Source organism: Chelon labrosus, assembly GCF_963514085.1.
Source record: "Chelon labrosus genome assembly, chromosome: 5".
NCBI classification, from domain to species: Eukaryota; Metazoa; Chordata; class Actinopteri; order Mugiliformes; family Mugilidae; genus Chelon; species Chelon labrosus.
The window spans coordinates 11075830-11093154 of NC_140341.1; the positions used below are offsets into that span (position 1 = coordinate 11075830).

Sequence of the window (17325 nt, forward strand, 5' to 3'; positions counted from 1 at the left end):
TACTCATCAGTATATCATGAAACAGTCTCAAAAACAAGAAGTGTATCTGTGAAGGTTAAACAGGGATTTGAGAGATGCAAAGTTGGCTGATTGTTTCTCTGATAACAATTAGATGGGGTTTTCAAAAAAACAAAAAAAACAAAAACAAATAAAAAAGCATCGTGAGGTGCTGATTTCTTAGAGGGCGTCTCATGACAAAGTAATGTACAGTAAATTCCAAGAAATATTACCTCTGTTACAAAGATTACAGTACTATTGACAGCAAAAGTCTTCATTTTCAAAGTGAAATGTTGTTAATTATGTTTTCAAAATCATTTGGGCTTGAGTGAGTCAACCCTAGTATTTGTTCAGCACAATATAGGATTTTTATTAAATATCATAATTCCAGGACAAACATTTACATGCCTGCATGCTTTCTCACCAAAATGGCAGCTATAGGAAAGAATGATGGCTCAGAGATAGAACAAAACAAAAACTGGAGGTTTATATAAATGGTGGTATTGTTTGCCTAATAGCTCTACTGCATACACAATACCTCTTAACGTTATATACACATACCTCATCAATCCCCTCGGGTTCGATAGAGTGAGTTTTTCCTATCATCATCATCATCAGATCTCGTATGTACAACAATGGTAAAAAGGAAACTTGATTGTATTGTCATCTAATTTAGAAAACATTGGAAATCAAACATCAGTCTTCTGGTTTCATGAACAACGTGGATAGATTCACATTTTTTTTCATTTTTTTTCATTTTTTTTTTAAACCCCCAACACGAGGTTCATCTCCACGTGTCGCTTTTTAGCTTCTCGAAATTCAATTTGAAATACAAAACAAAACTTCAGTCGGGTTTCTTTTTCGAAGCTTTCTCGCTGGCTGAGATACAGTATAAAAAATCTTCAGTGCTGTGAATTTTTACGAGTTATTACCGACAATGTACCACGGGTACATTTTTACTGTGCTCAATATATTTGTTTATCCTTCGTGCCGGGCCAACCTGTTACGCCAAAACCTGCTTCTTTTTTTTTTTTTTCTCCCCCCCAAAGCTACCGTGGTGTCGGCCTGTGTGATGAAAAAGAATTCTTATCCTACATTCAGACTCCTCCAGCATTTGGGTGAACAAAGCATTTTCCCACTGAACTCCTACAAGCAGCTCGACTCCTTCTCCCCTACTAAATCAGCCTGGATAAGGGATCTTGAGAATCTTCATGGGTTTTCATTTCTTTCCTTTTTTCGGGAAATTTTTTATTTATTTATTTATTTTTTTTCTCTTTTATTTCCTCCAGCTCCTCGCCGCCTTATCAGTACATCACTGTGGTTTTCAGGAACAGTCTTCCATCTGCAACAGAGGAGAGGACACACAGGAGCCAAAGATTAGCCAACAGCTAACATCCTGCTGACGCAAACGCACCGCTCAGGATGCGACTGTTGTTGAAACGCAACTTTGAAACCGTTGCCCTCTGGTCTCTCGATTTTAACGGGCGTTACTGTGAATTAATAAACTGATTTGGGGATAAGATAAAGTAAGCGGCCATGACCAACGCGATTAAACGTCGCGCGGGTTCTTTTTGCTTGCAGTCCGTGTGAGAGAACAAGTCAAAGTAGTTCCCGCTAAGTATTTAAGATCATTTACAGTGAGGATGTACAAATACAATTACACCGTTCCATGCATATTTTATTACCAACAGAGCACACAATGTAAAAGCAGCTATGATAACTACACTCAAGGCATTAGAACCGTGTGCCACGCAAGACATCTCCACTGATACCCTTGTTTGGACATAATACTGCACTCATGATGTAAAGCGCTCTCTAAGTGACATTTCCTGCGTGGAAATAGTGTTTATTGAAAACGGCAGACATTCCTCCGCTGCGTTATCTCCAGACACCTCCAACCTAACGAGCTTTGTCCATTTCCAGCGAAACACTCTTGTCTGAGTGTTCGCCTGAGCGAGCAGCGCCGCTCCGACGCTGAGCTGGTAAAAGCATCTGTTAGGCACAGCTCAGGAGCGCGTTTGACGTTTATTACCTTCACATTTCCTCTGCCGGAGAATGCTACAGTAATGCCTTTAAGAAGCACACCTCTCTATGGCAGCGCGGCTGAATAATTCAACGTTAAAGAGAAAGACACACACACACACACACACACACAAAGGCGCTTAGCGGCGCCAGTTGTTGGACATGACACAAGCCGCGTAGGACATCAGAGACAGGGCTCGACTGGTAGTGTGCGGAGGGACGGGGGAACGCACCTGGTTACAGGGGGACATTTAGCTCAGCTGGGAGACGTTTAAGAAATCAGGTTATTTTGTATAATTAATTTCTTTGCTCTGTTTATAATCTATGATCACTCCATTTTCAATATTCATCAGTTGTGCTCTCTTTTAGGATTAGGTATTGTGAACAGATTGGAGACAACAAATGCTTGTTACGTGCGTGTGTGTGTACAATATTTGTGTGTGTGTGGGGTGGGGGTGGAGGGGGAGTCGGAGGGGAGTCGGAGGGGAGTACAAACACACAGGCTAATTACCCAGCACTGCCGTAGGTCTCAAAGGCATTGCACTCTGGCTGCCTCTATCCAAGCAACAACCACCGAGTTCTGCGTAAAAGTCATTACAGCATGAACGCAGCGGCGTGAGGAGAGGGTGCCGGGGAATGCAGAGAGCGTGAGGCGGGATGCACAAGTTGACAACGCGCACCTTTTGTAGGCGACGGCACGCCAAAACACCCCCTCGCATCCTCGCCTGCCCGCCTGCCTGCAGCTTCACCGTCGGAGCAATTTATAGGAGCGTCAACGAAGAGAAAAAAAAAAAAAAAAAAAAAAAAAAACCAAGACAATCCGGTTCCTTGATGGATGGCGACATTTAACGCATTGTCGAGAGGATGTTAAATATCTCGGCGCTGTACTTCTAATAGATAACATTATCGCGAAAGTTAAGGGGTGAGCAAGGAGGAGGGGGGGGACTCGATTGTGCAAATCGCAATATTAGTGCAAATGTTGAAACATCTGCGGCGCGTCCTGACACATTGTTTTATGAGAGACCGCCCTCATTAAAATATGTTAAAACTTTAGTATTTTTATATTCAAATCAAGATGAAAAGTTCATTAAAGAGAATAAATATTTCATTAGATGCTAAATAAAACAAAGGGAATTTTTGGCTTCTCTCAGCACAAAATTCCTTTGAAAGATTAATTAATACATGTAAATTATGCAAATTATGCCCATGCAAATATTTTATGAAGACAATTAAGGGATCCATTAATTACAGTCTTTTTTGCTTCAGTGACATTCATTCATTTAATTTTAATTTCACTTTAACTGTTTTGATGTTTAATCTCGCAACAAAGAACTTTATCGCGGCGTGCAGGGTCGTGTAAACTCGCCGAACACATCGAGTGGGACGCGGCGGGGAACCAGGGGAAGATACCGGGGGAAGATATTCACGTGCGCACCGTTGCCAGGCAGTTGCTGGCGAGGTACAGTCCCAGTAGCTCGCCTGCCTGCCTGCCTGCCTGCCTGCCTGCCTGCCTGTCTGAGAAAAGAGCCGCGCTCCCTCTTGGACCCGATTCAAAACACTGTAAAAGCAATTAATAAACACAGACTGTGTTAATATCGCAGAATTAGAGAAGTGTGACAAAAGACAAATAGAAATAATTAGTTCTCTAAAATTATGCCCTCATTATTATTTTTTTTTTTTCTCTCTCCCTCTCTCTTCGTTCGCCTCCCTGAGTTTGGAGTTGAGAATATACCCACACATTTCTCTCGGCTTTCATGCGAGTGATAGGCTTGTTTTCTCCCCCCCCCCTCCCAACACCACCACCCCGTCCCACCCCACCCGCTTCTGCTTGTGTAATTTATCAACATCATTTTTTGCCATTTGAGGTTAATTATACAGCGAGGCTCGCAGAGTAGAGTAGAAGAGACATGGGTGGCAGACAAATGCTTCTGTAATTGAACAAAACACAAAGTGCAGCCTGTTATTCAGCTTCCGCCTTCGTTACACTCTTCAAGGTGATGATCAGAGTGATTGAGAGGCCGCAGAAATTATATGCTCTATGTGCTGGCATCAAACTGTTCCTTACAGGGATTTGATGATGGAAGGAAGAAAAAAAAAAAAAAAAAAAAAAGCTGCGTCAATTCAACCTCGACTATATATTTAAGCAGGACAATGGCTGCTGTCATTTTTAGTGTAAAGCTTTAATGCATTTAATTTGATACAATTACACTACAAAGAGCCAGCTCCTCACAGTGCTGTAAAATATTAGAAATTACGGCGGCTAAATATACTAATTTGGTATGAAATAAGGGGCTATAATTACGCCCTATCTGGGAGTTATCTTTGTATTTAAATGATGACATATGGATTTCCTTTTTTTGGACATCAAACTGTCTCAGATCCCCGCGGTGACTGAATGACATTTAATTAAGCAGGAGTCAACGTTCCTCTCAGTGCGTTTTCCTTATTTTTTTGCCCTTTCGCAGAATACCAGTTCAAGGAGAGTAATCGAACATTAAAGAGTTAAAGGGGGCCCCGACTTACTCCTCATTCCTGCACACTTTTTCGCAGCGAATTACACGAAGCACTTTTATTTTTTCCCTCCTCAACGGATAAATTGGGACCTCTCCCTCTGATAAGGGCGGTTCTGAGCAGACGCAGCTGAGGCGTATTAAAGCAAGACGTTGGAGTAATAATGAGGATATTCAACCTCTGCAAGGTGTCTTGTATCTGGGTAAACACAGATAGCAGACAGTCTACAGAGGTTATCGCTGGAGCGCCATTCCCCAAACACATACAGCACCCCCAAGGCTAACAAACAAACAAACCATTAAAAATGTACAAGGCTTATTCATAAAATGGATTGATTTGCCCCGTTTATGACTATCAAAGGAGGGATTCCGAGGCTTTTTTGCGGGTTTTATTGCTCATTAATGCTTCTTGAGTTGTAAATAAGCGACTTTTTTCCCCCCGTCTTTCCCCGCGACCTTCTAGCTTTAGTTCTTCCGCTGTTTTGCCTACTCTAATGTTGGGCATGTTTTGTCCTGACGGAGATCTGTTTCCTGGAAGCATCACAGCTAGTAAAAGTCAAGTAAAGGAACAATATTATTTCTACAGAAAACCAATGATCTTGACCTAGTGCTGTGGCCCAGATGGTGAGCTGTATGTCTGAACAGCAGGCACAGAAACACTAATGTTCATAAAGTGAAGCTGTGTGTGTGTGTGTGTGTGAGGGGAGAGAGAAAGAGAGAGAGCGAGTGAGAAAGAGGAGGGGGGCAGAAAGAGAGCAAAAGAGAGAGCCAGAGAAAGAGAGAGAGATTTATTGTCTCATCTGAGCCCCTGTACCTTGTATTGTCCTTTCAGCATCTGTTCTTCCACTGCTGCGGTCACTCTCCATCTCAGGGGTCAGAGAGTCTGAGAGGAGAGAGGGATCACAGCCGTTAAACATCCCTGACATCCACCTATCACTATGCCAGATTCACTGCATCGTTCATTCAAAACGAGAGACGGAGCCTTCAAGAAGCTGTATCCATGCGGAGCGGGAGCCGCGCGTTTGCGGGTGAATTGTGTTTTCTCCGTCTGATTGCTAGCACCGACGAAGGAACGGGCAATCCATTAAACTCAGACCTTGCACTGGATTCGTCCGCTTAAGTAAACTGATTTGGATGCGAGTCAGAAAAAATAAAAAAAAATAAACCTTTATCAAATTTGATAGGGTGATATTTTTGATTAATCGGTCTGATATCGCAACGATACTGTTTGCTGGTGGTAGCCCAGTGAACTGACGACGAAAGGAATCAATAAAAATGCAGATCTGATATGGCTGAGCTGGTGTATAAAACAGTTCCGCATTACTGACTCAAGCACTAAAGTGGAATTTTATTAGAATTTTATAAGCGTGTCTCATTTTGTTAATAAAACCCCAACTGTCAGATAAACGCGTGATCAATAGCTGTGTTTAGCTTCGGCGAAAGCGGCCGGCCGGCAACCGGAAAGCGTCGCGAGCGTGCGCGCGGCTCCGCTCGGGACGCCGTCCCTTCCCCTGCGCACGTCGGAGCCGAAACAATTAGCCAATTAGTAGATGGACAGTAAAATTAATTAAGTGGCAATTATTTTGATAATCAATTAATTGTCGCAGTCGTTTCTCGGGTAAACATGCCAGTCACTCTCGAGTTCCAGCAAATGTGCGGCGTATGTTCGGGGTTTGGATTATCGCTTGGCAAAACGTCTGGAGATGTCACCTTGGGTATTTTTTTTGACGCTCTCAACGATTAATCAATGAATCAAGAGCATGACCAGCAGATTAGATGATAATGGAAAGAACTGGCGGTTGCAGCACGAGCGCTTTTAGAAATTGCAGCTAATATCAATGTGAAGTAAAATTAAGGTATATCATTAAGACTTCCTCAGTATAAAGATAACCTCCACTGCTCTATGAAACCTTTGTCCACTAGAATCCACAATGTTTGTAATGTACAGAAAGAGTGTCTCACGGTGGAGTATCTGACCGTTGAGTGAACGCATGCTGTCGGAGGGCGACGGCTGCTTCAGGGTCTGCTCGGCCTGCTCTCTCCTTTTGGATTCGTACTCCAGAGCTTCTTGGAGTTTCCTCTTGGCCTTCTTCTCCTTCTTCAGACGCTTCTGGATGATTGCTGAGACAAAAAGGGTGGTGGGTGGGGGGGGGGGGGGGAGAAAGACCACAGCGAACTATTAATAAGCTCTGGGGCAAATTAGCTTTATTTGAAACTGAAATCTGATTATTGCCACAGTCTAGCAGGAAAAGATAATTTTAAAACTAGCATACTATTACGGAAAAGGGGGAAATCAATTAAACCTCAATATTTTATAATATATAAAGATCTTCCTTAAAAAAAGAAGCAAATACTCACTGTGTCTTAGCAAACTGCTAGAGGGGATTAAAGCTAATTGAAAAATTTATTGGGATATTTTTCATGGATTTCTCTCATTAAACATAAACGATACAGCTAGAGTATGACTCTGATGCATTTTACATGAGGCCCAGAGTGGATTTGTATTGAATGTGTATTTCCAATTATGTTAACGGACTAATAGCAGGAGAATCAGGGCCGTGCTATCACTTTGTGTGTAACCGGAGAAGCGTGCGGCGGCGGCTCATGTTTGTTCCAATCGGAAATATTAATCATACGCGCAGAGCTGCGCGCGTACAGTACGTTCAGGATCTATCGCGTCCGCGTGATCGCCGGGGGCCCGTGACGTCGGGAGTGTACGCGGCACGCACTTAGGTGCGCCGCCACCCACGCACGAACGCACACGGTTGACAGGGAGGATTCAGTGCCAGGTAGTTGTCAGATAGTACCTCTGTTCTTCTGCTCCATGGCGAGCTGCTTCTCCAGAGTCTCCCTGAGCTCCCTCTCTCTGAACAGCTCCATCTTCAGCTCTGTCTTCTCCAGCTGCACCTGCTTCTCCTGTGCCCGAGCATTGTCAATTGCCACTTTGAGGAGGCCCTGCACAGCACAACACACACACACACACATAAATACATACCTACATGTGCAGAAAGAAAAAAAAAAGCAAGCGAGGGGGGGGGGGAAGAGAGAGTGATGTGGGCTATTTAAGAGCTTCAAGATGAAGTGACAGCAAACCACACTGAAAGTATGTCACAGGAGTTCTTTGTACTGCCCACAGAAGTGAAGCAGAAAGCAGGGCCAAATCCTGACTGCCGCTACACGAATCCTTTCAGCCGGATTGCCACCTGAACTGCTCCTTTAATCTGCAAAGGCTTCACCTTTTAGTGCAGCCTCCCCTTCCCACAGCCTCCACTCGATCTAATAACTAATGCTATTATTGCAAAACTCAAACCGCCTCGTGTGAGAGCGCGGGGTATTTCTGACCCCTTTTGGTCAAAGCTGCGAAATGCAACACGCTCAACACGCCGGAGACACAGGAAGTGACGAAATTAGGAAAAAGAGAAGTTTGCTTGATTGGATGACGAAACGCCGGGCAGCACCTTCACATTAAAACTTGAGTTGCGGTCAAAGAAACATGAATAACAAACAGAATAAAAGATTTATAAAAGCAACGTCAGCTTCTAGTCTCTCCATTTGAGCCACTTATATTTTCAAACTTCTCTTAACCTCCTTTTTTAAGCGACAAAGGTAACAACCACATCTAGAAATACACAGCATCAGCCGCTGATACTCCTCGCTCAGCACATCAGGAAAGAATAATGACAACTACCTCATCTTGTATCAATTACATTAGAGTCCTGAGCTGAAAGACAGTGAGAGTCCTCACGTGAAAGCCGCAAAGCGCCACGGTCATTTTCATCACAATTATTCCCCCCGTCCGCGTGAAATTACGTCAAAAAAGCGCGGGGCTGCAGCTCGCTAATTGTTGATTCTTCTCACCCCAATTTATTCTACGTGGCTTTATCTTCATTTTCTGCTTGGTTTCCCTTTGTTGATTTATATATAAATATTCAATGCGAGGATCGTTATCAAAGATGACTCCGAGGAGTGTTGGGGAGCCTGCGACGGGCTTACTCGTGGCTCTCTAATTACTGCGCGGAGCCAGAGGAGAAGCAGGACTGTAGTGCCTGGTGGTACGGGGTGCAACGAGAAGGGCAGCGGCGTACACACATCATTACACCCTGACAGACGGCAAATACATTCGTCTAACTGAGTGAGGGTGTCTGAGCTGAAGCCTAAATGGCACTTAGTAGATGTTAAGGTTGAGGAAGTGCACGTGCGGTCCTTGAATGCACGTTAAGTAAGACTTTAAAAAAAAAAAATAAAGCTTTTATACAGCCTCATGTTTCCTTGCAGGATTGAGGCATTAATCTTGATCTGATCTTGTGATCTGGCACAAAACGATATCGCACTTAAAATATGGCTACATATAGTGATGGAAATCATTGACTCCAAACAGTTTCTGCAGGAATATTAGCTCTGCAGAGTTTTATTTAACTGATTTTCCCTTCATTTATGACAAAATACATAATTTATCAGTAGATTTCAATAGTACCCACATGAGACCTGTGCTGACGCCGAGGCTAAGTCTGGCAACTAAAACCACCTTTTTACATCAAATGTGCACATTTTTCCAGACGTTCCTATGGCCGACGAGACTGAGGAGGGTTATAATCTGTGAGAAAATGAAATTTCAAGAGGGCACAACTGACATTACCTGTATGTTGGTGAGGAGGGTCTCTATCGATGACAGGCCGTCCGGAAAGAGGAAAGGTGAGGGGAAACCAGGAGGCAGAGTTTGTCCGGCCAATGACAACCGCTCGTAGCTGTCTCGTGCTGTCGGGGTACACATTGGGTGGTCCTCTGCAGAGAGAAGTAATAATAACATTAGAAAAAAACGATTAATAATTCATAAAAAGGGCCATTTGTTCAATCTGAAAACAAGATGAGTAAGTAGAATATGGGAGTAGCTTTTGGCCGCGCTGATGCGTATTGACCCCGGCTCGAGCTGACCAGTGGCAGCGACTGGGTAAGTATTGATCTCCAGTTGCCAATCTCAGCTCTCTATTAGAAATACAGCGGCCTGACTCCTTCATATTGCGCCTAAGAAGAAGAAGAAGAACAATATCAAGTAGGACATAAATTCAGCTTCCTCCATTTAAGAGATGTCATGTGGACTCCGAAATCAGAAGCAGGCCGGCGGTTCGACCCCAGAGGCTCGGGCTTCTTTTGTGTATGCACGCACGGGTGCCTGTCAAACCTAAGATGACATCATCCTCCATTCATCACCGGCAGAAGGGTAGGGCCCTGCCATCTGCTGTCCAGCCTCTCCACCGGGCCTCAGAGGAGGGAAGAGGAGTAGAAGAGGGAGGGAGGAAGGGAGGGAGGGAGGGAAAGCAGGAGGCGAACCAGGAGACAAACCCGGTCAAACTAAAACAGTATGTGAGACACCGCCGGCCGATGCCCCATCAGATCAGACACATGTTTCGCCCGACGAGCCTTCATCAAGCCAGGAATCTGCGCGCGCTGCCGCCTCGCAGGGAGACAGTCTATTAGACGCATCCATTCTAAAAAGGTCTCGGCGTGAAGTCTGCACCATCAGCCGTATAATTGTTAATTTAATGAAAAGGGGGGGGAAAAGTTTTATTTGTAATGTGGAACCCTGGCTGTGTTGTGCACAGCACCTCTCTGCTCTCATCCAGTATTCATATCTGTTTATGTGGCAGGCTGAATCTTGTACAAACAGCGAGTGGAGCTGAACAGCCCTGCCTCTCCCTCCCATCAATATTCACCAACGCCAGCCAAGTGCTGGGAACAGCTGGTCTTACATTAATTAGTTTAAAGTATTTATTTCACCCATCCTCAGAGCAGATTGAGCAAAAACATTGGAGATTATTTCAAGCATCTGCAAATGCCCTGGAAACATCTCGGCGCCAAAAGTCGAGTGTTAGGATTCACAGTTTAGGTTTGTAATTTGGAGAACGTTTTTTTTTCTCTCTCTCTCTCTTTTTTTTCTCTCTGAGTAGGGAAGATGGTGAAATATGCACCGCTGGTCCGTGGAGAGAGTAAACAACCTTTCTCCTTTTTCAGATGGAGTTCACTCCTGTTGATTAATTAGAATGGATGGTTGCCTAATGGATTAAAATTTGTTTATAATTTGACTTCATAAAAATAATGAATTGCCTACTTTTAAGAAGCCACTCCTGTGGTAATTTATTTTGTTTGGTGCAGTCCTGTCTGCATTTGGAGGTGGGCGTCTGGGTGGAGAAATAAAACGCACTCTCCTTATACGGTGGCACAACATGAAAGTCCCATTTTATCTCAATAAAATAACTAATCAAAGATCAAAAGCATTACAGTTGGCTCCAGCTCAGTTTGATATAGATGTATTGCGTGCATTATATGCATGCATCACCCACCTCCAATAAAATCACCATAACAACTAGAGACGTTAGTAGACCTCGGGGAAAGGTCTGCTGTTGTAGCTTTGTAATTGATTTGTACTGTAGGCACTTTGTCCCTTATTTAGTGTTGGCATTAATCATAAATCATTGCTTTAACAAACTCCGGCTTCCCACTCAGCAGGCCTCCCCTCCAACACAATGTTGGATCACAGAGAATATTTGATGGCTTTGTTGCAGGGGAAACAACCTGTCATGCTCTGGGAAAAGCAAACAGCGTGTTTTGTTCGACAGACTCAAACTACCGTACAGCACCTCTTGTCAGATAACATTTCCACCAGGAGCTATGCATAAATACCGGCATTTCAAAAAAAATAAAAAAAGAAAAAGAAGAAAAAGGAAAAAAGGAAAAAGAAAAGAAACGAGAAGCTAATAAGTGGCTAATTTAATCAATATAATCAAAACCACCTTAATGAAACTCAGATGTAAATTCCAGCGGAACGCGAGCTAGATCTGTGGTTTCTACACTTCTAATGTTATTGCCCCCCTCCCTCTACCCCCCCCCCCCCCCCCTTTTTTTTCTGTGCCTGGCTGCAAATGCTGGCATGTGTTTGCATGTTTACTTCTCACCATCGCTCCAGAATCATTGACTTCAACTTAATTACAGCGACAGGCGTTGGAGTGATGGGGGCCGGCAGAATGGAGTACTCTGTTTCCAGGTGATATTTCTACACCGGCAAGGCTGCCAACAGCAGCTGTGACAGCCTCTTGTGCTTACCGTACGGTAAAGGTACACTAAAGGCCCGGGCTATGAAATACTGTGTGGAAAAACACTCGCAGGTCACCCCTGTCACAAATAACATTTCATGCACAACTGTTTCGGTGGATAATAGGAGCCACAAATAAAAATGGGACGCTGTAAATACAATGCATTCTGAATGAAATGCCATAATTTAAAACAACGCCGCCCCCCCCACCCCCTCTACCCGACTCCCCTCTCCGTCCTCCTCCTCCACCCTGCTCTCAATAGCTGCAGAGGGAGTCCTTGACAGTGTGCTAGCAATGATGAATCACCTATCCAGTTAATTTTCTCACTCCTCATGTGTTGTGCTGCTAAAACAGGGGCCCAGGAATTGACTTGACAAACTATGAATGTAAAAAATATCACTTGGAGGGATCTGGGCTTATCTCCAATTTACATGTTATTAGATTTGTGTTGCAAGCGGCACTTGGACCTAGCGAAGCTGAGGCAAAAAAGATGGGGCACATGATAACCAGAGATAAAACATGTCTAAAACCCACTTGAAAGCCTTTGAAATATTTGATGGAAAGTCACAGGGAGTGGAGAGAAGCAGGGGAAACTGGCCTGATTTAAAATGTGACAGACACACATTGCAATCTGTGGTAAATCTAGAAGAAACCTTGGGAAATTTAGCTGCAATCTCTGGATAAATAGCTGTAATTGACCTTGGGAGTTGAAAATGTGCCATATGTTTCTGGTTCCTGTGTTTGAAACTGGGTCCCTCAGGACATTTCAACTGAGTACTCACACGAAGGCAGCGCGAGCTGGAGGAGAGGAAGATACAGAAAGAGACACAAAGAGAGAGGGAGAGGGAGAAGGAGGACGAGAAGGATGCCGGGAACGAGAGATAGATGGTTTAAGACAGAAGACGGATGGATAGATAGGTGAGGCATAGTCAGAGGCAGAGGTGGCTGGAATAGAATGGGTGTGTGGAGAATGAAAGAGTGACAGAGAGGAAGAGCGATAGGAGAGAGAGGGAACGAGAGAAGGAGAGCAGAGGTACATTTGGCCGGCCAGTCAGTGTGATATATTGACAGGTGAAGCCTTTGTCCTTGCAAACCTGTGTTCCTCCCAGCAGGAGAACTGAATGCTAAACCCGGAGGTTGTCAGCACAGCCAACACAAAGCAAGGCGCTTGCTTTTCACTGCACAATTGCATTTGATTTGACCTGCCAGGCGCTGCGGAGAAAGCAGCCTCCTTCAAATGGAGTAGTTATGACCTCTCGGACAGCCATTAGCAGCTAACACAGCATTATTCCACCTGCACTTAAAGCACTGGATTTGGAAAATCTTGTCAGGGGAAATATCTGTCTTCTGCTACAAATGCAGTGATGCAGAGCTGGGGCAAAAAAGGCAGTTGCATGCAATTTGAGCACTTGAAAAAAACATGAGGGGGAGCTGATCTTGCAAATGATGTCTGGACTCTGAAGGGTCTTTCAGGTAAAAAAAAAAAAAAAACTCCATTAACTGCATGATTATGCTGACTTTAATAACTGGAAATATTTTCTGTCTCTTCTTCCTAACCTGTAGGAAATGCAGGTTTAGTTTTAGTACCATAAGCTCAAATAAGATTCTTACATGACAGAGGGTTAGATTGACTTGCAGACACACTTCTTCTTTTTTTTTTTTTAACATAACCTGCAGGACCTACTCCAAAGAATAAGCGTGTGATGACCCATAAAAGACAAATTCCTTTCAAATGACTATCACCTGCACGTGCTGTGCATATGTGTGTGTAATGTACTGTATGCACTGTGAGGAAAGAGAAAACACGCAGATGTATGCAAACAAAAAAACACACACACACACACACACATTCATTACAAACACACGCACATGCGCACACACACTAATGTGCCCTCATCACATTTAAGCTAATTTCCTTTTCATCACGGAGAGAGGAAAATGAGTGTTTGCCCCATCCCTGCTGGGGGACAAAGTCAAGAGCCCCGGTCGGTTTGGGCTAGATTAACAGGTAACATTTGGCTCCCACTCTCTTATCACAGCATGAAAATCAAACCGCGTGTTTTCCTCTATCGCTCTCCCTTCCTCCCCTCCCTAATGTTCCCTTCACTTAGAGATGAAATCGCTTGCTGCACAAACCCATTTGGAGAGAGGAGAGAAGGTGAGTGGGATAATCAGGCTGGCCACTGGGCCGTGTTTCCTAAATGCTCTCCAAAACATTACTGTGCACAGGCATAAAATTAGCACCGGGACCTTAAAATGTTGACATTTAGCATGACTTTTTGGAGAGTGACACCCTCATATTTTCTTGTAGGATATCATTAAATTTCAACTGCCCTATGGCTGTGCCTTTCCATTAATAACCAATTCAGTGTGTCACTTCTGCCTCTCTCTCTCAGTCCCTCTCTCGCCACCTTTTTAAAGTAATGAGTCCATTGCTTTGCCTTAATAAATTGAATCGTATTCTCAAGGCCATATGAAGATAGAGCCACAGATGGACAGGCTGCATGGAGGAAATAACCATAAATCCTTTACTGTCAGAGAAGGCGGTCTGAGGTGACAAAAGGAGACAATCGCAACCCTCAATTGGGATCACACTGAGATCACCAAAGACACAGTGAAACGCCGTCTCAACTGCCTCTTTTTCCGGAGCGGATAAAAATATTTATAATTGCTTTCATTGCCGATGCATGATAATGATTAAATTAAAGAGCCACGCGGAGAGATTAGAACGCTGGGAGATGATTGTCCACAATTGTCTGCATTGGAGAAAATTAAGACTACACATTGCACTTTTGCATAGATTACAATATTGTGGTGCAATTAAAAACAATTAAGGTCTTTTGTTTAGCTTGGAAAAAGAGGAAGGGGGAAAAAAACAATGAAAGAGAGAGAGAGAGAAAGAGAAATGGAAATGCAGAGAGCAAGAGGCTAGGGAGCAGAATCCGTGTTGACTTCCATTCAGGAGGAAGATATCTTGTCTTTTTATGCGGCCCATGTCATATTTATTGCATAAAGGTCAGAGTGTTCATTTGTTCAAAGTCAGCGTTTTCCCTCTCTCCTCTCCTCCATGTAATAAATGCAGGGGCTATGTCATTATCGGACCTCTGAGGATTACAGGCTTGGCTGACTGTGATGACTGCATAAAAGCATACAGGACTTTTGTTTCTGCCAGCGCACACCTTCAAATGAGCTCTTAAAGAGAACAGCAGTGGAGACAAAATGGCATTTTGCAGAGGTTCCCCGAATGGCGGGAGGCAGAAAGGAGCTGGTTAAGGTGAGAGATCGCGGCGTTAAACGCGACACCTCCGTTTTGAGTCAGACCTGGAGGAGCAAAATAAACTTGTGGCTCGGAAGGGGAGATGACAGATGAGTCGGTGCCGAATGGATTTTTGTAATTCACCTATTGACTATGAGCCCAAAGTGCCAAGAAGATAATACTCGGAGAAGGACATTATTGCGAAGCACTTTGAAGGTGTTTAGATTGTCTTTGCATATTGACCTCCATTGTCCAGGTCCATTTATCGACAAAAGAATCCCAGAGATTAAATTGGCCTCGACTATCGATTGGCTATTTTGCGTGAATCATTCCCATTTCAGGAGGGGATCATTTGTACTGTATACCCGACTAATCTGCCTGACCCACTAATCATCAAGCCATTTATTTCGCACTCTTTGTTTAGTTCTCCTTTGTTTAGCATTTATTAATTCATTAGAGCAACTTCTCATGCAGCTTAACTTAGGCAGTGACTGGGGAGTCCTGTTTCCGCCCGATAGCAACGTGCATCCCAGCGAAATACGCCACCGAATATGCACCCAACATCACAATACACATGCCAATTACATATTGATAATTAAGCATTCAAACAAACAAACAGAGAGGAAATCCCCCATAATCACCAGGTTTTAATAGAACAAGTATTAGCTTGGTGTGGTTGGCCAGATAGCCTGCTGCTAGATCAGAGCTTCGCTGGGTTTGGGAAGAAGGCGGCGGGGGGGGGGGGGGTACGGGCAGGGAGACACATTGGTGTCATTGCCTGGCATTGCAATCCTACAGGGAGAGGCTCCGCCGCCGTACTGTTGCTGCTGAGCGAGCGTCGACGACGACGGCTGGCGCTAATCCAGACTGGATATACTGAGCTGCTTTTAAATGAAGATGAAAGAACAAAAGAGGAAATGGGAAATGTAAACTTTAAAAGGCCCGGCTTAGGAGCACTTGCTCCGCGGCTGCCTTGGTGCAGAAGCTCCAAAACTGATGCAAATCCATTAGTAGTCCTGTTTTCACAGTTATAAAAATACTTAAGGGGCTTTAATAGGAGCGACGTGTTAAACGTGTGGAAATCTGTTTTGATAACATTATTCATAACACTGGCTTTGCGCTGTGTGAATTAATAACACTTCATTTACAGACGGAAGAAAGCTGGCATGGTATTTCCAGTTAAAGAGATTAATTTTTAAAGACCTAATTGACAGGCTGGGGTTAGGCAGGATAAGCAACAGACTATAAGGCTGTAGCTGCAAAGTCAAGGTGACTGGAATACTCAGAGAAAGGCTTTCAAAAAGCAGAATGGAGAGCAGAGAGGGAGGGAGTGAAGAGAATTAGTCCTCAAGCACTTTTCCCTCCACCCCCTATTCTTCCTCTCTTTATTAGGAATGATTTACTTTCTCAGTGAAAGGATATAAAAGCTCAAGTATAGAAGCGTAATTATCGCAGAGTGAAAATTTAAAGGTTTGACTCACAATGTCCTCAAGTCAGCGAGCAGACTGCCAGACGATAAGAGTGACTGCGTTCAACACTCGGCATCCAATTGGTTGTGTTTTATGGGCTTTGCCAAGGAAGAGCACACAAACAGCACTCGGCTCTGCAAGTCTGTAAACATGATGGACTGTGGCAAACTACTAGGGCTGGTGTTTACCTTGGCAAGAGCCCGGCCCTGGCATGTTGGTAGCATCACTTAATTACTGTTTACATGTAAATATTAAATTATACAAACAAGCCCACCGAATGTCTCCAAAAAATACAGAAATACATATTCAGGGTCAACCTTATCTGTCCGCAACAGTTGCCGCTGCGAGGGTGCGAATCGTTTTGAATCGCAAATTCGCCGCATTGTACATAATCTTCATAATTGTTTAATGCCGTTGTCCAAGGGCATTCAGGTAAATATGTTCCCCGCAATCTGCATAATAGCAGATGCTCAGATATGTAAAATGCACCTTGCGCTCTGCGAGAACGAAAAAAAAAAAAGAAAAAGAAAAGAGGGTTATTGTTCTCAACAGTTTTATCGGGACAAGAGGACTGTGATCATTAATGTCTCCAGTCAAGACCGATAGATGATTGCTTTGATTACAGACCTGTTTTCCTGACAGTCCAGGGCAGCATATATAGCAAAGCGCCGGTGCCTACTGTGCATCTCTGGTATGGCTGAGTAAAGCACTTGTTCATTTGCAGTGAAGGGTAACATGAAACAGGCCTCAGCCTTCTGATGGACAGGGAGATTTCACCTTCGCCAGTGAATGATAATGCATTATTAAATTTGCCTCTCTGCTCACTAGATACACTTAGCTGACCACAGCATATTTATCTCCCCATCCGAGGCTCACGTCTTGGCAGGAGAAAGCATTCTGTCACTTTTGAGGCATTTCAAAGATTAAAAAGAACCTCTCTCTTTTCAACGTCCCTAAAAGCATCCCCCCTTTTCAGTGAAATG

The 17325-nt window shown here is 43.9% G+C and overlaps 1 protein-coding gene across 1 annotated transcript in view; it reads right to left on the reverse strand.

The window, feature by feature from the left end:
* The window catches only part of dachd (dachshund d), a 90010-nt gene continuing 72685 nt past the window's right edge, over positions 1-17325 (reverse strand). The window contains exons 7-11 of the mRNA XM_084545347.1: positions 9166-9311; positions 7337-7484; positions 6507-6650; positions 5344-5412; positions 1-1339 (exon numbers count right to left, since the gene is read on the reverse strand). Of these exons, the coding sequence (XP_084401473.1) occupies positions 1302-1339; positions 5344-5412; positions 6507-6650; positions 7337-7484; positions 9166-9311 (545 nt within the window). The 3' untranslated portion in view covers positions 1-1301. The remainder of the gene's footprint in view (positions 1340-5343; positions 5413-6506; positions 6651-7336; positions 7485-9165; positions 9312-17325) is intronic.